This window comes from Triticum urartu, chromosome 2 (assembly GCF_003073215.2).
Source record: "Triticum urartu cultivar G1812 chromosome 2, Tu2.1, whole genome shotgun sequence".
Lineage (NCBI taxonomy): Eukaryota > Viridiplantae > Streptophyta > Magnoliopsida > Poales > Poaceae > Triticum > Triticum urartu.
Genome location: NC_053023.1, coordinates 660341713 through 660363276, shown reverse-complemented (window position 1 = coordinate 660363276; position 21564 = coordinate 660341713). Strand labels below are relative to the sequence as shown.

Genomic DNA, 21564 nt, shown 5'->3' with positions numbered 1-21564 from the left:
GATTGCAACTTTGTTATAAATCCTTTAAGTACTGTGTGTGTCAGCATTACCGATTCAGGGATGACACTTATGTGTAGATATTTGACCGTTTAAAGTCAGATCGCTTCACCAACCAACACAACGCGTCAGGTAAACACGCAAAGGGAGAAGAGGAGGCCATGAGGCCAGGAAGGGAAGCCCGGGGGCGTCAAACAGTGGACGCTGGGGCCACCAGCGGCAGACTAGTAATATCATAGTGTGTAGTAATTCTCTTTGGCCAAATAATGTAATGTACAAAAGAATGCAATCCAATCCTACGAATCAAATGAGCTGTATCAGGAAAAAGATCTAAGGATTCTAATTCCCCAAAATGTATATTAAGAGGCTGTTCGGAAGTGGTTCAGCTCCTCCGAATCCTCAGCTTCGGCTCCTTCTCCCAAAAAGCTGCTCCTTATAAACGAGCGACCCAGCCATGCCCACTCGAATCGTTTTCACTTGGCGGTGGCACTTCTCTAAATCTTACCAACTCCATAATTTCCCAATTTGAGATCCCGCAAATTGCCGCTCCGCTCCAGATTTGCAACTAGTTCGAGCATTCGGCGGCACACGGCTGGCTCTCGGAGCAGAGTTGAGTGGAAAGTCCGAACACGCTCTAAAAATCTTTTAATCAAAGAAGCCCTGAATTGTACATCTACATGTCAGTTTCTGTTCTTTTTTACCTAGCCTAGATCATTCCTTTCTCCGTTTCTCACTCCCTTGGCAGGAAGGCTTTCATGAACAGACCGGAAGGCTTTCATGAAGTTTCAAGATATAAAAGATATAAACCAAGTGCATATACAAGATATAAACAGATTGGCTAGGCAGCTCTTTTGAGATTACCTGAGCTTTTGGTTGCTTTACATAGCAATATACAAGATATAAACCAAGTGCAAACAAGAGACCACACTGATGGTACACTGCATATGTTACACACAGATGTTGCTAGTATTTACTCGCCTAATTACTAAGCTAAGAACTCCCATAAATTAAACAGATTGGCTAGGCAGCTCCCTAGAAACAAAATTAAATGTGCCAAGCCTCTGAAACCTGCTGCTTCTTAACATCAGCCATGTGATCAACACCACCAATATGAATGTCAGAAATAAAAGTATTTCCATGTCAATCATTAATATCTTGGACCCATTGCAAGCCTGCAAAAGACAGTATAAGAATCATATATAACTGATTTTGACTTGAGAGAGCTACTCTACGTCGCAAAAGGAAGAATGGAATTGACTAAGAGTACATATCAAACTTTCAGCATCTAATAAAAATAAAGTGGAGCTGTCGTACTACAGAAAAACAATCGAATTCCTAGTATTTTAAGAAAAAATTGCTAAAAGGTTGAGTCTGTCCCATTGACTGTCCACCACCATGTCATGTTCCTTTTTTAAAACTTTATAGCAGAGATTCAGAACTACCCAGTGAAATTTCTGTGGGCTTTAGAACAATTTCTACAGTTTAGTTACTTTGCTTTTAATTACACTTATAACAAATGATTATCCCCATTGAACTACACGACAAAAATTCCGTGAAATGAAAAACAAACCTGTTAGTACTGACTCCACTGCTGCATTCGGAATGAATAGTCCAACAATCCGCTGATTGTCATTCGTTGTCACTAAACGGACAACACGTATTCTTTTGTGATTTTGATAAACCTGTTCAATTTCAGAAACAAAGCACAAGTGCATTAAGCAACCACTTCAATGGCACAGCTATCCAGTTCAAGCATAAAATGCAGACAGAAAATCAATCTGCAACTTCATTTTGTTGTGACTTACTGAGCTTCTACTATTACCCTTAGACAAGATCTAGTTGAATTCTGGACGGCCGACGATTGACGTTCATCCATAAAAGCTGTCTTTTCGGATGAAGATATCGAATGATTCCCTATATGGTTCCCTAATGTTGTTTATCACCCAGTTACTTGGTGTGGCAAACTGGGCTTCTACCATTACACTTTGACAAGATTTAGCTGAATTCTTGAGGGCCGATGATTGACGTCCATCCATAAACGTTTGTCTTTTCAGACAGATATCCAATGGTTCACTATATGTTCTCTAATGATGTTTATCACCCAGATACCTGTCAATACTAAGAAAGGTATCTTTATGTGTCATCTCTGCTCTAAATAATGTTCCTGGTACTGAGTGGATATACTACTAGTTAACATGAAACTTGCCACCTTAGCCAGGTTAACCGCAACTTCGTCTAAAATGCTTCAAGTAGCCCACTGCTATAGTTCTTGTCATCATAAATGCACTTATATTGTTGGCTGCTTGTAAGCCAAGTTTCTACTTAGCTTTGTTCCTTCAACGCCATCATTTTCTTTCTTCTGTATGGCTTCACTGAGTTATATACCTTAACCTAAAGGGTGCAGTTCTACAAATATTGTCTAGGTCAATCAGAAAAGCATCGGAGGCAAGATCCCAAGACCCACGATCATACAAGCGCACTGAATTATAGAGGAGCCCTACCACTCAGCGCTGAGGAATAAGTAGCAAGACAAAATGCATGTGAATAAGTGACAGAGTAAACCTGTTTAGCTAGGGCCTTCTCAATTGTGCCCCACACTGGAAGTATCAGACCACCCAAAATGTTAAACTCCTGCAGCCTTCTTCCTACTGTACAGTAGCTCCCAACTTTGCATTTGGATCCATGCATACACTGAAATGAGGTAAAAAGGTGCTTGGTAAGTAATATGCATAGAAGAGGGTAAATGTACACAAGCGTCTGCAATATATGCTCATCCTTCAATTGAACAAGCCATAAGTGGAATGTGGAAAACAAACTTAACCCAGAACTAAGAAAATAAATACAACACAATGAATCCATAGACACAAAGTCACACAATATTATTCACTATACACAGCACCCCCAGAGATTCAAGTGCTGAGTCAGTCATGGAGCTTGAATATCCTTTGGAGGGTTTTGCTCAAATAAATGACAAGAAAAAAAAAGCATGCCCTCCGTTCACAAATATAAGATGTTTTGGATATTCCAATACGGACTACATACGGACTGAAATGAGTGAACACACTCAAATGTGTCTGTACATCCTATTCAGGAAAAAGTTAGAACATCTTATATTTGTGAATACTCCCTCTGATCCATAATTATTCAAAGCACAATTGTATACTGATTTGTAAGTCAAATACTTCCTCTATTCCATAATTCTTGTCGTGGTTTTAGTAATTTGAACTAAAAACACGACAAGAATCATGGAACAGAGGGAGTAATATATATCAAGACCCATGCCAACTTGCACTTCTCTCCGACGTCTCTAAGTCATTATTTCCCTACCTGAGTGGAATGGTTACATAATATTACACCGGATGAATGGCAGGTGAATCAAGTGCAAAGCTCCATGACTGAGGTCATAGGTTTAATCCTCGTCCACACCAGAGTTTTTAGGAAAATGTCATCATGTTAAACTGTTTATAAATCACAAAAAAAATCATCTTACCTGTTTCGATGAAACATCATATTCATCCTGCCAACCTTTGCTAACTTTGTCTATTGATGACACCTTCCTGTACTTGCCCTTCAGTTCACTCAAAGGCATCTCCCTGCAATGGAGCAGCAATAATAAATATGAATTTTGTCTTTCTAGGTTGCTACATGGTGGCTATAGATAGTGATCGTGAAGCAGTATGCTTCTCAAAAAAATCACATAAAAAATGCGCGAGAAAAAAAGTTATGATGAACAGAAAATACCTTAATGCTTCACCAATAGCAGGTCGAATTATCTTGTATATTCCTTCAGTTGAGCTGTGCGTGAACAATATAAACTCGAGTCATCAATCAGATCAAACAGATTTCACATGAAAGGAGAACAAGTAAACACCGCATATATATTTACATGAATCACTCATACACCAAACCGCATTCCAATCTCACATTGTTGCCAATAATGAAATTGACCTTCTAATCACATTTCTTTTCTCAAAGAGTATGTTCTCAAAGCTTAGCTTCCTTGTGGAAGTATCAACGGATCACAGTAAGAACTTGCAAAAAAATGGTACTTTTGAGGGTGCTATAGAACTGGCAAATTTAGCCCCACCAGACAACGATAACCTGACGCAGTTGTGGCGTGGACTGGGCTGCCAGCGAGCTAGCCAATCGACAGGACAGGATCGCCGGATGACATGCTGGTTGAAGCATCAAGAGAAGGAGCCATGTGATACCACCAAGGCAGCTTGTCAAATGAGATCATGCAAGCACTGGTAATCATTTGTCTCCCGTCATGGCATTTCAATCCAGCAAGGCAAAACAGGTAAGGAAGTAACATGTCCCTATGTAGTGGACACACATTGTGACACTTAAGGTAATAGATACAAGGCTACACCAGCGTAGTTCTCTTATAATTTCTCAAAATATGTGTGGCCCCTAGGTCCTACAAGTAATTCTCACCAAAGATGTTATTTTCAAATTTATACCTCTTGCGAAGATTCCAACTTTTCTCATTCCCTCCCGCCATCAATGGAAGGGGGATTTATACTTCTTAAACAATGCAAATATATAGCTCATTAAAATAGCCAAACAATTCAAAGTCTTTGCGTTTTCTCGAAGAAGAAAAATATATATCTTCATCATTCAACACAACATACCCTTCAAGAGCTAGAGTGAAGTGTCTTCTCCCCATCCATTCCCTTTTGGACTCATAAAACCCATCATTAGAAGAACCAGCACCATCATTCTCTCTTCCATCAAGCATTGCCTTTGCCGACTTCACACGTTAACATGTTCATGAAAGAATTCATGCACAAATGATAAATATCACAGTATAGAACAGGTGTTTCTTGCACTTAAATATAACTAGCAATCATGCCCACAATGTTATCAATGAAAGAACAAATGATTGAGCCAAATGTTTCTTCTTACCTCCCAGGTAACTCCCCTATCAATGGTGAAAGTAAACAGTATTGTTGAAGCACCAGACAAGCTATCAACATGAACGGTCTGCAGCAAAACTCGCATTGTGACTTTATGGTTAACAGAAGTAAAAGCTCCTAAGAAAAGGATAAAAAAGAAGCATTACCTTTGGCGGCTCTTTCAATTCAATATTCTTACCCTTAATATCAACAATTCCAGAATCCAGCTGCCCTTCTCTTCGTGCATTGTGAAGGACAACATCAAGTATGCTTATAAAAAGATCAAACAACCTGCTCGTATAAAGTGTTAGCATGCATGGCCAACCAATTATTCAGAAGTCATGCATGAAAACTCACCTATTCTGGATGTCAGGAGCCAATCCCAGAAGGCGGTTAAGGAAGCGAGCAACGTCATGCATATCTGCATCAACAATACGACCAGAAAGCTTCCCTGCAACTTTACCATTGCCTGAAGAAATCATTTAGTGAGACCTTTTTCTAATGACAAGAGATAGAATAGGACATACAAATAGTAAATCATCCTGACTTGCAACTTCAGTTTATGATCATCTGAAGAGTTTATGATCAATCTAAAGACTGACATTTAACATCAGACTCAAATAATTATGCAAGATTACCAAGGACAAAAGATCAAACCTTGTTCTCCCTCCGGTCTTTTTTTTGTTTGCGTTTAACTTCCAGCCCGCATACCAAGGAGAGGAGCGTTCAGCAAAAAAGGACTATTTTGCCCCTGGATTGCTACGGAGGAAACGCTGGGTAGTTACTCTGCGCATGCGAACGATTAGCTCAGCCTGCAGCCTCCAATTCTCGCACCCATGTAGTCCTTGTTACAGTATATGTGGATTGTCTAGCCGTTTCCATCAGTTCGGACTTTTGGTTGCGTTGGCTAGTGCATGAAGCTGCCCCCCTTTGTGTTCAAGTCCTGGCTTTCGCAATTTATCTAAAAAATTGCTGCTGCCCCCCTTTGTGTCCACGTATAGGCCTCTTGAGTCATACGTGAGTTTCACGCGCCGTCGCTCTCTTCCGGTTGCACGTGTTGACTTGTCTTCCCCGTCACACATGAGAGGGGGTGTTACAGTATATGTGGATTGTCTAGCCCTTTCCATCAGTTCAGACTTTTGGTTGCGTTGGCTAGTGCATGAAGCTTAACATGTTAGGAAAGCAACTTATCTTTATTGACGGCCCAAGAGGCATATATATATATATATATTACACATGACTTCAGGTGCAAGGAAACTAAACATAGACTAATAAGGAATCCTAGACCAATACTAATACTCCTTAACAGTCCTCACTCTCTCTCCCCTCCATCTCTCTGCACACGGCTCTCTATGAAAAATCTTCTCTGCATCCGCACCAATCTCTCACCCTGTTGCATGTTCTATGAGCAGCAATGGACGAGGGATATGGGAGAGAGAGAGAGATGGGAATTATTGCGGCTTCGCGTGCGTTCGAAACGGAAGGGATCAGAGGGGTACTATTGGAAAGAGCAGCACAAATATGCTATGGCGCAGAGCATTGCGGGAAAAACGGGATTTTCTTCGATGCAAACAAAAAAGGACCAGAGGGAGTATTAACAACTTATGCCAGGAAAAAAACAGATGAAAGATACTCCCTCCGTCCCATATTAATTGATGCTGAAATGGATGTATCCAGTGCTAGATACATCCATTTGGGCGTCAATTAATATGGGATGGAGGGAGTAGCAAACAGGTGACAAAAATAGGCGGAAATGTAAGCACATTAAGCTTTAAAAATGCATACATACACAATATTCATTTAGCAATGAAAGCATAAAAACAGAAAGGAACCGGGTCTTTAGATAAACATACATATGAAAGCATAAAAACAGAAAGGAACCGGGTCTTTAGATAAACTTACATACTGTGGCATCCCTTATAATTCCAACTGATACTAGAGCAACCTTTGCCTCAGTAATGAATTCTTCGATGCTGGCCTGGTTGTCAGAACACCTCGGAGGAACAACTGGAAAGGAATCCTGGTCACCTTGAAACCGACTCTTAGAATGGTGTATAAGGCATGAAAAAGAGGGGAAATTGCTGAAAAATAACTGTAAGTATACAAACCTGCTCCATTATTCCCCTATACACCATGGTTAGCGCCCTTTTCCCATAAGTGCTATCGTAGTTGAAAGCACTTAGAGAAGGTCCAGCCCTGCAGATGTTGAAATCTAGGGTCAGAAATGTCGATGCTTATTACAAAGTTGGTTGAGACCAGCAAAAACCTGCGATCGCCTTGTGTTAAAGCTCCAAGAGACTCGAGTCTTTTTGCCACAATTGATGCAAATCGCTTTTCACCACCAAGATTTGTAAAAAGAAGCCTACATTTGGGTTTCCAGATCTGTTATTAGGATATGTAACTCATTCTACTGTCTAGATCACAAAAATAGTGTAAAAAAGATATAAATTCAACATGAACTGTGCCAGGACGACCAATATAATTAGTAGAGGGAAACCCTCACACACTGAACAATAACTTCTGCTTGATTATCTCAGCATTTGAGTACTGTGTGATTTATGTTGCGTGCATAGCAATTACTAACCCTGTGAGACCAACAAGTCCAGTGAAATTGTTGTTGACTAGATTTCTCTATAAGGATTCTGGAATCACATTGAAACCATTACAAGACATAATAGATGGTAGACAGGAAATATAGCCTGTCATGCAGAACCTATAACCTCCTAACTTGAACTATTACAAGAAATTATCTGTAGCCTGCATAAGCCTTTTAGAAGGCAACATATTGCATAGAAAACAAGTGCATACTCATTGTTATGCAGATTTGGAAAATATATACATTAATACTGTTTCTAAACATATGCATTAGCAAATCATCAATCGTTCCAGATTCCAGGTGATAAACATCTGCAGTTACATATAATACATCGACAAGTTAATAATTGTTCTACCTATCCTTGTTAGTTGCTTCTATCGCTAAGTGGAAAAAAATCCAATCTAGATCTAACTTTTCATGCAGAAGCAGACAATACCATACAATCTTGATTCTATTCATAGTTTAAAACTTCGTACTGGAATAGAGGATTATAACTTCAGAAACAAAGGTGCAAATTTACAAATTAGATCTACAAGAAAGCCTGGACATATGAATAAACAGCAGACCTATATTGCGGTGCAGATGTTTGATTAGAGCGATGTGTTCTCCCAAACTGCTGTATTGCACGGTCTGCACTCCAGGGGAGTTCTAGTGTTACATGTACTCTCCTTCTCTGCAAATTTTGTTTAAGCATTTTTAGCATCATTACAAATAGATGATTGGTGTAGTTGCAACCGATGGGAAAAATGGAGATACAAAAACCTGGTTTTTTGCCCTTCTGTCAGCATGTAGGGAAACACCAGCTGATCCTGCTTCAGATATAATTGCAATTAGTTTTTTGTCATCCATGAACTGCTGCTTTTCATGCATATTGATCATCTCCATTGAGACTTCTTTCCTACAAGAGACAAATATACACGTATGGGATAGCTGACAAGAAAAATGTAAAACAAATAACATAAGTAAGCTATCTCACGCGTTCCGCGCCTGATAAATAACGCCTTTTCCATCTGAAGCTCTTATTAGCATACCACGTCGTCCAGTTATTTCTGCGACCTTGTCAGGCCCCCCTAGCTACAAAATTCAAATAAAATGGAATGTTCTTAATATGTTATAGCCTAAAGCAGAGAATGGGTTTAATTAAAATCTACACAACATATCCCTTTACACATAAATTTCGAGTTCTAGATATAAGATTTCATCTTCAGGCAAAAACAGATGCCAACAAGGAAGCTCTTCCAGCAATGCTTACTCAAGCAGTACACAAACGGTTTTACATCTCGAACATCCCTTTCTTCTGCTCTGAAATGCAATATTGTAATACCATCCATTACCCTAGCACTCACCATTTATAATAGTTATATACCAAAATATCCAGAAAGCAAGAAACGAAATAGAGAATCATCACACAATCCTAACAGTTCATACTAGAAGAAACCTAGGTAGGTGTATGAGAATATTTGTAATGCTCCAAGGTCTGAAATCTCTAAAAAAAAGGCCAGTCCCCTGCATGGGAACTCGTTAGGACTCAGGATATTGGGCCTCACTTCACCCCAAAGAGTGAGTCCGGAAATACTATGTTAGGATCCAAAGGCATTATATATTGTGGTATGAATTGAATCGTTACTTTATTAGGGCCACATTGGCCACCACTAATTGGGTTGGGAATGACAATCTTTGCAAACATTAGTTGATTCTGAACTTCAATATACAGAAAAGTCCAATACAAGCTCAGAAATTAGAGAGAACAACCAGGATTATGATAATCAACATTACTACGAGAAGTAAGCTAAAATTACCTGATCAATGATATCATCCAGAGGATTATTAGGGAGATCCAAGGAACGTATGACATCCAAAATCTTCAACTTTCTCTCTACTGCGGAGTCATACCTGACAATAAGACACAACAAAGCATTTATAAATCGTGCAGATGATCATAAGCTGATGAGGATTGTGGTTCATCAAATACACGAAATACCTCTTTGAAAAATCAGCTACATTAGCATCATGCTCCATTTCCTGGCCTTCTATCTTCTTACATGAGTAGCATGACCAATCATCAGTCAACATACCAGTCCAAGGTGGTGTCAGACAGCTAGGATGAACACGTAGAGAACAACCAGAGCAATTGAGCAATAGACTCTTCTCCTGAAAATAAAGATATTATTATATCACTCCGTTTTTATTTACACCAAAGTAAACTTTATAAGGTTTGATGAAGTTTATATAAAATAATATGAACTTTCACAATAACAAATATATATGATCCAAAAATATATTCAATGTTATCTAATGGTATTGATTTGGTATTGTGGATGTTAACTTTTTTTGTACAAACTGATCAAAGTCTACTTAAGACAAAGCTGATAAGCAGAGTAAATAAAAACGGAGGGAGTACAGAAGAACTTTACAAGAAAAAACTCAAATGAATTTTCACTTCCACAGACATCATATTCTCCTGCCAACATTCTACAGTGGTTTTGGCATGGTTATCAGTTATCACTAAATACAATATTAAACAGCAAATGGTACTGACAAATATGGAAGAAAGAAGTACGAAAGCAGCCACGGTCATGAGGTTAACTTGCAAAAAGAATGGCACTCCGTGTAACTTAAGAGCGATGATGTCAAAGAATCTGACAGATCTGAATTTGTATTCAACAATATAGATCTGTATGATCCTATTTAACACAAAAGAACCAAATAATAAACAATAAAAGTCACCTCCTCTGAGTTGCAGATTTGACACATGTGGAACTCCTCATCCGATTCTGATGATTCATGGTCTGATGACTCAGCTGAAACATTATAAGTAGAATAACAATTATCAAAAGAATATAAATTAAAAAGTTCAGCATATCTAATCAGAAGTACTCAAGTAGCAATAGCTCTGTCTCAAAATATCACACTATAATAAAGCATTGTTGTGGCTGCTAAAAGCAGCTGTCTCAGCAAGTATAGTTGCAACCTACACAGCCATAGCGGACACGTAATCGATAGCATGTAATGAGCATTAAAGAGATGTTTCTGCTTTCTTGAGTAATCAATTGTTGCATATTTGAATTTTCAAAGGGAACCTTCTTGCACATTTATTATGCATCTTATTGCTAAATACTACAAGGACCATTTTATAGTTATTTCCTTTTCGTATCAGGGGCTTCCCCATCCAGTTGTTTTTTTTTGGGGGGGGGGGGCTCATTCCCATCTACTCATCTTGATTGTTCAGTGTGTGCCTGTAAAGCAACAATTGGTTTATGGTCTACCTGATCAGTGATCAAGATTAAAGAGAAACAGCACAAAGGCAGAGGGCAAGTTCTATGCGAGCACTTTTACACCTCATTATTCATCTTTTCATCCATTACTAGTAAAAGGCACATGCTTCGCATGTCAAAACATTTGCATCTATCTAGCCTCCAAAAGGCGATGCGTAGAGGAAACAGATTAGTAAATGACCAAATGTAATGCTGTCAGTATCATGCATCATTTATATTGCTTGCACCTGCTGTTATTCTCACTTTTTTCTTCTTCCGTTTAGCATCTTTTAGATAGTTCTTGACTTCAGATAGGCCCGGGAGATTCATTTAGGGGGTTAGGACTTAGGACTAAGGAGGGAAATAGAAGGCTTTAGGAGGAATGAAAAATGTCTAGGCTATGGGAGGCTGAACTCCATGTGGCACAGTCTAGTGCAACAGAGGAGCAATCCAAAGGTTAGTAGCGTAAGGATTTGCCAACTCTCCACCACTGGCTCATGTTTGAAGTTATTCCCACACTATATAGGGATATATATTCCACTGTTATACTCATACTGCCTCACACGTTTTAGTTTTTCCGTTCATTACTTCCTTTTTCAAATGTTTATTTCAAGTTACTAAATTTAATTTCTGTAAACATTCCTGAGCATATTACACACACTAAGCACCATCATACACTACCCTGTAGACCTTGATTTCTGATCTTCAAATAGTTAGCAACAGCTGCACCTATAACTTTTACATAGCCTTTGCAGACCCTTGTGTGATAGCATTGAGGGCGAGGCGACATCATAGACACAACCTAACTTTGTGTAATAGCTTTGAGCAATGAGAATAATAGGCTGCTGCCCAGAGTGTCTAACCCACTATCCACCAAGATATTTTAAGTCGGTCAGTTTCTTTCTTCTGTCTAGAGAAAGTATAATCAAGTCAGAGTCCCACAATTTTTACAGATATAAGTGAGTTTTTTTCTATGCTATAAAAAAATCATTTCCTCGTTGTCTTTGAGAATATAGATTATACAAGTATTTTTGGTGATTTCAGTAATTATGTTGTTCCCAATGAGTACATTAACAGCTGTGTCCGATGTCATAAATGAAAGTACTTTCACATGAACAAAACTTGAATTGCTAATTTCCAAAAGTTGCCACGATGTTCCCAGCAAGTATATTGACAGCTGTATCCAGTACAAGAATACATGTTACACAAACAGTTTACATTGAAAGGCTGGTCAAAATCATATTTGTGCTGGCATTTAAATTAATGTTTCAATGCAGCTATGCTATAACAGAAAGTGACACAACCTGGAACTGCACTACTGACTAATAAGCAATAAAAGGTTTGCTACATGGCTGGCAGCTGAGACTATAATCAAGTGATCCCCAAAAAAACTTACATGGAGAATAGTCACCACTATCATCATCGCTCACATCTTCCATCTTTGCTACTTTCCTAACTCGCCCTTTAAAAGATACATCTTGTGCAGAATGCCGCTTACGCTGGATCTCTGTGACTTTTTCTTCACCTACAATAGCTTATATTTAATTAAATAGTAAAGAAGCAGACAACTAGAATAACCAAAAGACCTGAAACAAGATATGACCAAATGAAAATGATTCAGGGAGGACGCAAAATGAAATAATGAAATACCCCTAAACAGGATGCTCCAGTTCCCTAGATGAAAGGGTCACATTCTAACCCATTACTCTGTTTATGCGACTATGTGAGTGATAATGGATATAACTGAAAATGTATAGTTGACCAGTAAAAGGAAATATCACTAGAGTGAGCACTAACTTCTCGCCTTCTAGGTAACAATATTTCATGCATCACACACAGTACTTTGCATGCAACAAGGACTAAAGATGTGGAACTCGGTAAAACCTGGCTAGGGTTAACATGCTAAAACAACTAGCACAAACCTTGCTGAAAAGTATCAGGTTTTGGAGGTAAAGGGTAATTTTCTTCAACCAGCTTCAGAAGAAGCTCCCGGGGACCAGAAACAAAGTCTTCCATTTCAACACCCTGTTTCAAATTTGAAATAATCAAGCAGTCACTTTGTAAGTTGCTACAAACGCTAGAGAGAGAGAGAGAGAGAGAGAGAGAGAGATTTGAGATGTTCAGCAGGAAACATGAACGCACATATTTTGTGACAGCTTCCTCTGTTCGAGCCTCTCCAGTACTCTGAAGACCAATCACCACACATTTGTTCTCAGCCAAAGCCTCCTTAGCCAACTTCACAACAGCAGGGACCTTTGCAGACATGCACATATGCCTGAAGAAACGCTGCAAAAAGTAGCCATCCATTTTATATGAGTAACAGTGTAAGTACTTTTTAGCATGAGAGGCAATTATCTAGGATATTCCTTATGCTATACTGTAAGCTTTACAAAAATAGAAGAGCAAAAAATGACTTTAGAAAACCATGCAGTCATGGAACTGTAAAAGATGCAGAATTGCAAAGGTAATAAAATTCAATGAAGTTAGTTTCCAAAAAATGTAAGGATGCAACACCTGATGACTGGACCAATATAGCCGCCATATTTGATTTGAAACACCTTTCTCTTCTCCAGAGATTTCACCTGCTGACAGGAGCTCAAGGCGCAAGTCCGCCCAGAATTCAGCTGCCTTTCCGTACATATTCTGCATTGTAGATAAAAATAAAGCAACTTTATTGTAAGCTAATAGTCTTTTATGTTAAAAAGTGGACAGAGAGCCTAAAAATCAATTACTTGTTGTAACACATGAATATCATTACAAATAAACATTTTCTCAAACACAAACAAACAACAAGTTGGAATACAAATTATAGAGTTTTACTTTATGGATAAGCAAAAATTGACGGGAAGAAGACATGAAAGTGCAAAGCAACCATACCACCAAAATAAAGCTATAAGACAAATAAATATAGGCTAATATTTTATGGTTTTTACCGTCATTCTTTCCTCAAGAGGAGCCTCCACAGTATCAAAATCTGCCCCCTTATAACTTAGTGTACGACAAACATACATACCCCTGCAAGACATTTAATGAAAGGAGTACTCAATATATCATTCTGATTAAAAGAACATGCATCAGCTAATAGTTCAAACAGATTATAGCAGATGAATTCTACTCCCTCCGTTCCAAAATAGATGACCCAACTTTATACTAACTTTAGTACAAAGTTAGTATAAAGTTGGGTCATCTATTTTGGAACGGAGGGAGTAGTTGATTTCCCATTTATACACAGCACAATTGACACATGGTAATTGGTACCCATTCATATGGGCTCTTCATGTCATGGTGCATGAGATCTGGAAAGACCACTAACCTAGCTTTCATGTCCATGGCAACAAGTTCAAGAGCACCCACACCACCTTTTTCAAGAGCACCTGCATATGTTTGCATAAAGTATTTAGAACTACAACATTTGATAAATTCTACTGGGTTTTACAGCAGTTCCTTCTAAGCATAAGGCATGCAATGCTTCATTAAAATGACTCGAAGAATCCAAAGGGAACACAAAGTAACTGCCTAACATAATCCAACGCAAAACCCAAATACTCACTCACTGTCTTGCAAAGAAAACTGAAAACCACAGAGTGCACTCCAGAAATGATGATTTAGATTAATTAAAGGTGGAGCTTGAATTACTCAAAGCAGCAATAAACCAAAGATACTACCAATGTTCAAGAAAGCGGAAAGCGTAAGCGAAGCGGAAGGCCACAGCTTAGAGCAATGAGCGCTTAAGCGCAGCTTAATCGCACTTAAGCGTTTTTTGAAATTGGCTAGAATTTGACAGATTTTGAATGATATACGCATGAAAATAGGAAGCATGGCACATGGGTAATTGAAGTAGCATCTGAAATACAGTTCACACAATAGCAAATACATATCAGGTTAGCATAGCAAGCAAAATAACAACTAAAATGCAGTTCAGTTCAAATAGACATAACCTAACAGATATCATGTGGACAGAATTTTGCCAAAATATGAAGGAAATAGTTCTTGAACATAGCCTAGCAATAAGATAAATAGCATATTGCCATTATTGCGCAAGCAGACCAGCAGAAGAAGTACAAAAATTGCCAAATTTTGGTCAAATTTAAATAAAAAACGCTTAATCTACCGCTTAGGGCAAAAGCGAAGCGCTTTGCCATCGCTCAGCGCTTAATCGCGCTTAAGCGTCACTTAAAAACGCTTTCTTGAACACTGGATACTACCCAACAACTATATTAGCAGTCTATTTCTAAAACTTCTGGCCAACCAAGTCATTCTTTGCACAGTGAAGTCAGATGATCCTACTGTGTGATCTCAACTATATTACTTTGCACAGCAATAAACTCAAAGCTTGCAGTTGCTATGTTGTGTTATGCAGCTTGTGCTGCACTGCCCAATCTAGTTAGTTAGGAAAACAATTACTTATTGTGCTGTCAACTTAAGCATATGCTTTCAACTAATTGTTACATGAAAGATTCAAGTAAAAGGATAAATCAGTTAACCTAAAAATTGCGGAAAATCCTGAAATGATGTTCCGTCCCCCCAGAGTCCGAGTCGAACCATATAGCCCAAATTCCGTGGTTCTGATGCACCAGTTGCTGAGCAGTAAGCAACACGGGCCTCAGGTAACTTTTCCTGTTATGTCATATAGATGATGTCATAGTATTAATTCAACATGCGTATATCAAATATATATTCTTTAAAACATGACGTACCAATATCAGATGGCAGCAAAATTCAATTAACGCCATCAGTATTACGTGCCTTCACTATTTGTTTATTACGCAAAATTTAAGTTATTAAAATAAGACGAGGATAACCCACGGTAAATGTTGTCAGCTACTTCTGAAAGACATTAAACGTTTAGCATGATATAAATTGCGGGTGAAAACTTAACACAAACGCATCAAAAAAATTGTTCATACTGTGAAAATCAAAAACACGGCATGCAGCGACATATTAAGGTAGATTGCATACTCTTATATTGACTGAACTCTGATGTGTTACGCATGCACACTTAACAATTGTATTTCTTTTCATACTGTGAAAACAATAATACTTAGTATGCAGTAACAGATTAAGCTAGATTGCATACTCTTATATTGAATGAACCCCTAGAACTTGATGAAATCCATCATATCATGGCAATCAGCCCATCAGAAGGCCCTTATTTTTCTAAAAATATTACAAAAGAATACCCTAATGTTCAGATTAGATTAAAAAATGTTAGTATTAAGGATATTTCTAACATTCACAAAGTTGGAAACATAGAGAACAGTGAAGACTTAATTTCCAGCTAGATTATGATTCCGGCCATAAACAAACCTGGATCTCAAGAACTGCTTTACCAGTGCGGGTGGGCTGGCTCCCTGCATCAGGAATCAGATTTTTGGCCTTGTGGCACTGCAAGGAAAAGATAAATTGAGCACAAAATACACTCAGCTATACAGATATGGCTACAAAACAAACGCAGCAGAAAAAAAAAAGATAAAATTCGGCTCTGCTAGTTCTTTCTTTTTACTGCAAATATAAATATCTAGAGCAAATCTGTAGTAAAAAGAAAAAAAACTCTCATTTCCTATGTACAAGAAAATTACCTCATCGAACACTATGAGACCATCAAACTCATGTCCACACCATTGGACTAGTTGCTGCAAACGAGAACGGCCTCTCTCGGATGATGCTATCAAGCTGCTGTAAGTTACAAAAATTACGCCATTCTTTATCCCAATGGCCTTCGAGTCTAGCTTAGAATATGGTAGCTTATTTAAAGGATGCACTGCATAACAAATATAGCAATATCAATTGTAATTATCAGCCATAAATATGAAATGCAAACTTTTTTTTGGCAAAGAATATGAAGCGCAAACTGAGTACACAATACAATCTGCCTAGCAGTTGGAAGAAAAAAGTCAAAAACTACTTTTTGTGGAGAATTTCTCTCAAGGATGCAAATCGCAAATGCCAGGAGTAGTATGATCAAATGTTATCAATACATGATTCTCCTCACAACTTCCTACAAAAAGTCATGTATGGACAGTGCCTGTCGAGATCCTTGGTATTCAAAAAACACTTAATTACCTAAACAGGATAGCGCCAATATTCAGGCAGAAGTCATTGTAAAGCACTAAAGGTTATATATTCTCTTTTATCCAAGGTTCTCATTATCCCTATACTGGACCTTTCTGAGACATGTCATTTTTAGGATCATAAGTTTTCCTAATCCTGATCATAAGATCCTTATGATCGTGATCCTTCTGCGATCCTGCCAATCGTTTGCAAACAAAATATTATGTTTGGGTAATTTATATGCTTCATGTAGTTTATATTTCCGAGCAGGAAAACATATACCAAATACATGCACTTCTATCATCGAGATGCTAGGATTTATTGCTTAAATTTCGCTTGTAGTATTTCAATGTGCCACAGATACCCATTCATACTGTGTGCAGTATTTTAAATTTAGAACTTAATATTTCAAATTTAGAACATAATGAATTCATGCATACTTAACAGGGATGTACATACATACCACATCCAATCACATATAGACAATTTAAAAATATGCAAAATCACCCCCACACAGCCACTGGAAAGGAATGGTGTTGCTCTTCCAGCATGCCACTTGGTGCATCTGGAAGGCACGAAATGCCTTGGCCAGCGCCCATATACGCAGTCAACAGAGGCAAGATTGTGGACGCGGCCTGATGCGACAATCCAACTTTAATTTTCCAAGAATGGTAGTCAATCCATGTGTGTATTGCTTATGCACGTATGGCCTGGTACCCTGGTCCTAGGCTTGTAATTAAGCTCTTCGGTTTTTTCAAAGCATAGAGACGCGTAGCTTTTGCATTTTCTTGAGAAGATACACAGTAATTTCCATGTGGCAAATTGTCAAGTCAAGTCGCCATAGGACCGAATTGGCAACTTCAATTAGTCATGACCAGGCAGCAGATATGAAACAGGTGACTGGGCTACGGTGCTACGGCTACTGCTACAGGGAGTAAGAAGACTCAGAAGAGTTTCAGTTTCGATGACAGGCTCAGGAACAGGTTCCCAGTTCCTGCCAACTATTTGCAATGGGGTATGTATATTTACTATATATCATTTTTGCATTAACTTTATGGATTATTTGGAGTGCGGTATGGTAAATATATGGTCCGTTATGATGCATCTATTGCTAGATTGAAACATATACCGTTTATTAAATTCTACCTAAAATAACAGTCGCACTTAATCACTCCCTGCTAGCATTTTCTAGATAAATGTTGTGTTGTTAAATCCACATGTCAATCCACATACGGTTCAAGATGCTATCATGTAGATCCGCAGGGGTCACACACAGTTGGTGCAATGCAGATGGCATTGACTCAAGGTGAAATGTCATTCAATTTAATAGGTTTCATACCTTGCACGCATTTTGCACCAACATCATCTAAATCTCTTCGAGCATCATACTTCAAGTCAGAACCAACCGATACCCACCTGGAAATCGCAACTAGAAATTCAGCTAAAGGTGTGGTGAAGACATAATGGCAGAAATTCTTAACAGTTCAGCAGAGCATCGACTGGATGGGAATTATTGCCAAAAATCTTACACTGCCTTATGCCTTCCCTGTTGCCAATTTTCCCAGATTAATCCAGCAATTGTCCGGCCCTTACCAACACCAGCACCATCACCAACAAAAAAACCTGCTCTATCACCAGTAGGGAGATGATGAAGGTGCCGCTGTCATACAACAACACAAGGATTTACAAGAGGTGTGATGGTACAAATAAAATAATAGCCAAATCATAGAATGTGAACAAACCTGACAAGCATATACTATTGTCTCGATTTGTAAGCAAGATAATGTCTTAGTTTGATCCAACTCATCCATGATGTTCAACTCATAAGTCGGTTCAGGAGGCTGTACAGCTGACAGCGAAGAAGTCTCTACTACCGGATCCGGATGAGGCAGACCAAGAGATAGTTTGGGAGGCCTCTGGAAAAGTGGAAATACGGGAAATTATAAAGGAATTGGGTATAAAAATAGTAATAACTGCAAGTACTGCAAAGCATTTCCACAAAGTGCAGACTGAGCCATGAAAGTAAATGGAACTCTTACATAGTCAGTGAAAGTTTCGCCGACGGTACCACCTTCATCTTCATCGCGCTCAACATCAATTGCAACCTGTTTGAAAAAATCCCAGTAAGTTTAAGTTTGCGGGCCCGATTATACACCAATGAGGCAGACATGGAGACATTGGATACACCACCAGAGCAACTGAATGTTTATGAGAAATGCCACGGACATTTCGCGAACACTATTTAGCAGGCGCACATGTTGAACAAATGGAGAATGCGACATGAATCAATAAATTGTGTGATGCTAAACTGCTCGACGCATGATGTCATGCCATACCACCCACCAATCAATATACCTCATTGATCTCCTCGGGTGGCTCTGTGGTGGGCAGCCCAATAGGGACTGTTGTCGTGACAGCAACCAGCTGTGGCAGCTGCGGCGTGCCTGGCGGCAACACCGGGAGGAACGTCGGGGGCACAGGGACTGACGCTGGGGGCGCGCCGTTGCTGGCGGCGGTGAGGAAGTTCTGGAGCTTGGAGAGGTCCACGGCGAGGTCGACCCCGCACTGCGGGCAGCGGAAGTTGGCTAGGCCGTGGGGCACGTTGAGGACGGCCTGGCAGCGGACGCAGGGGAGCTGGATCTTCGTGGGGTCCACCCCGTGCGCCTGCGACGTCTGTGACGCCTGCGACGCCCGCTTCCGGGGCTGCGGCGGAGCGGGGAGGGCGGGGGCGGCGGAGGATTTGGGCGGGGAGGGCGTGGAGGAGGAGGGATTGGGCATGAGCTGCGGGGGCAGCCGCTGCGCCATCTGGCACTTGGGGCAGATGAACTCCGTCATGCCGGGGGCGACGGCGAGGACGCCGCGGCAGCCCGCGCAGCGCACCTGGATGAGCGCGGAGGCCGGCGAGGGGGAGGAGGAGCCGCCGGCCATCGGCGGCGAGGGTTTGGAGGGGACAGGGGGGAACGGGGTTGTGCCTGGTGGAATTCGGTCCTCGCTCTCGGGAAGAGGAAGGGGCAACGGGGAGGGGGAGGGGGCGAAACCGAAGCGGCAGCGGAGTGGGTTGGTTGGTCCGTCTGCGCCTAGCCAACAGGCTACAGGCCTATAGTAAAACGAACATTCGAGGGCTCGAGGTTTGAATTTTTGTTTTTGGTATTTGCTCGGGAAGTGCTTTGCATTTGCTACTACTCTCTCCGTTCCTTTTTATATAAGGTCTATTAGTTTTTTGATAAAATTTCACAATATAAGATGCATTTATTCTAATTCCTCGTAATCTTTTTTTATCCCTGTAGAAAAAAGAAAAGTACCCCCTTCATTCCTAAATATTTGTCTTCCTAGTTATTTTAACAAATGACTATATACGAAGCAAAATGAGTGAATCTATACCTAAAATATGTCTACATACATCCGTATGTGGTAATTCATTTGAAATGTCTACAAAGACAAATATTTAGAAACGCGGGGAGTATCTCTCTCCCGATTTTCTATATCTCTCTTTATAGAAAAAGAAGGAAAGTCTCCCTCCTTATTGCATGTATCTCTTTCTTTCAAAGCATAACTGGTTTACTTGCCAGTAATCATCAAATTTGACAAGGGTAATTTTGTACTAACATATCTACAATTTGTTGCCTTGGTCATCGTGCCCAAAAATATACACCTTTGATAAAGGAATGGAGGGAGTACTGTATATAGTTTTGTAGATTGGGCATTTGGGGTATGTAAACTGTATTATTAATTATTAAAGGAAGTTCATACATCTTTCGTTCTCCTTCCGGCTCCACTGAATTAAAGTAATATTTTCTTTTTGACCGCAACCCCATTCAGTTTGGAAAGCGCTGATTCAATCATATCTCTTTTCTTTCTTTGTTATGATGCACTTACGTGTCTCCCAACAGATCCATTGCCTAATAACAAAATCAATCATCAATCAAAAATTGGCCCCAATAATTTCAATCAAAATTGTCTCCAACAGTCCCAGACGATTCACTACCATACATGGAAAATCAATTTATCTTCTATATACATCTATATATATATATATATATATATATATATATATATATATATATATATATATATATATATATATACTACCTAAAAAGGACATAATGTTTCGCTCAACCTTCGTCCGCCTCCATTTCATGTTTGGCACATCGAGAAAACCAGGGGAAAACCTGGCCGCTATAACCCACACATGCACGTTCATCCTCTTTACTCCCTCTACTAGCTAACCGGTCCTGCGTTGCAACGGGACATACATACTCTAGATGGATTATCCACTGAGAGGGAGGAAGAAGATGGCAGTACCTTGCTTGCCGGTGATGCCATGGAGGAAGAGATGGGAAGCAGCCGCCATGAGGGGATGCTGAGTAGCCACCGAGTCATGTAATCGGGAGCAGCTATCGGGAGGGGATGGGGACCAGGCAGGCTACTGGCAACGGAGCTGCTGGAGCGGTGTAGCGCAGTGGCTAGCGTCGATGAGGACTTGGCCAGCCGCCAGCCAGGTCGGGAGGGGATGGGAGGAGCGGGAGGGGGCTCGAGGAGGGTCGAACCCTAACTATTGAGGAGCGGGATGGGCTGGGAGGGGTTACAGGCCTAAATTTGGGGCTTTCTTTGCCCATCAGTTAATGGGCCAGTAGCGATTAATCGGTATGGCAACCGATTATATCGGTGTGATGGGCCAGTTAATCGGCCTGACGAGTTATCGCGACGAATAGGTGCTATTCTGGTCGACCACTCTACGACTAGCGATTAATTGGCCATCAACTGATTA

At 39.9% G+C, this 21564-nt stretch overlaps 1 protein-coding gene across 1 annotated transcript; it reads right to left on the bottom strand.

The window, feature by feature from the left end:
• Window positions 1-843: 843 nt before the first annotated feature.
• Window positions 844-19847, bottom strand: LOC125539527 (protein FORGETTER 1-like). Its single transcript, XM_048703003.1, has 32 exons — window positions 19152-19847; window positions 18836-18901; window positions 18539-18712; window positions 18326-18456; window positions 18136-18212; window positions 16325-16506; window positions 16053-16130; window positions 15230-15362; window positions 14059-14119; window positions 13679-13760; window positions 13260-13388; window positions 12888-13031; window positions 12668-12770; window positions 12142-12270; window positions 10219-10292; window positions 9473-9642; window positions 9291-9384; window positions 8468-8565; window positions 8254-8389; window positions 8058-8164; window positions 7162-7257; window positions 7004-7091; window positions 6798-6915; window positions 5253-5364; window positions 5063-5186; window positions 4906-4983; window positions 4632-4750; window positions 3739-3792; window positions 3488-3590; window positions 2560-2688; window positions 1568-1679; window positions 844-1169 (listed from the first exon to the last, which is right to left on the bottom strand). The coding sequence occupies exons 1-32, from the start codon at window positions 19722-19724 to the stop codon at window positions 1138-1140; spliced, it is 3906 nt and encodes a 1301-aa protein (XP_048558960.1). The 5' UTR covers window positions 19725-19847; the 3' UTR covers window positions 844-1137.
• Between the last annotated feature and the right edge of the window lie 1717 nt (window positions 19848-21564).

Bases quoted from the DNA above. Each gene is read 5' to 3' on its own strand.
- LOC125539527 (XM_048703003.1), bottom strand. From the start codon at position 19,724: ATGGCCGGCGGCTCCTCCTCCCCCTCGCCGGCCTCCGCGCTCATCCAG. The intron at 8,566-9,290 runs GTAATTTTAGCT...TGAATTTTGTAG, and splicing joins TGGATGATATCATTGATCAG to CTAGGGGGGCCTGACAAGGT. The intron at 4,984-5,062 runs GTAATGCTTCTT...GTTTTGCTGCAG, and splicing joins AATTGAAAGAGCCGCCAAAG to ACCGTTCATGTTGATAGCTT.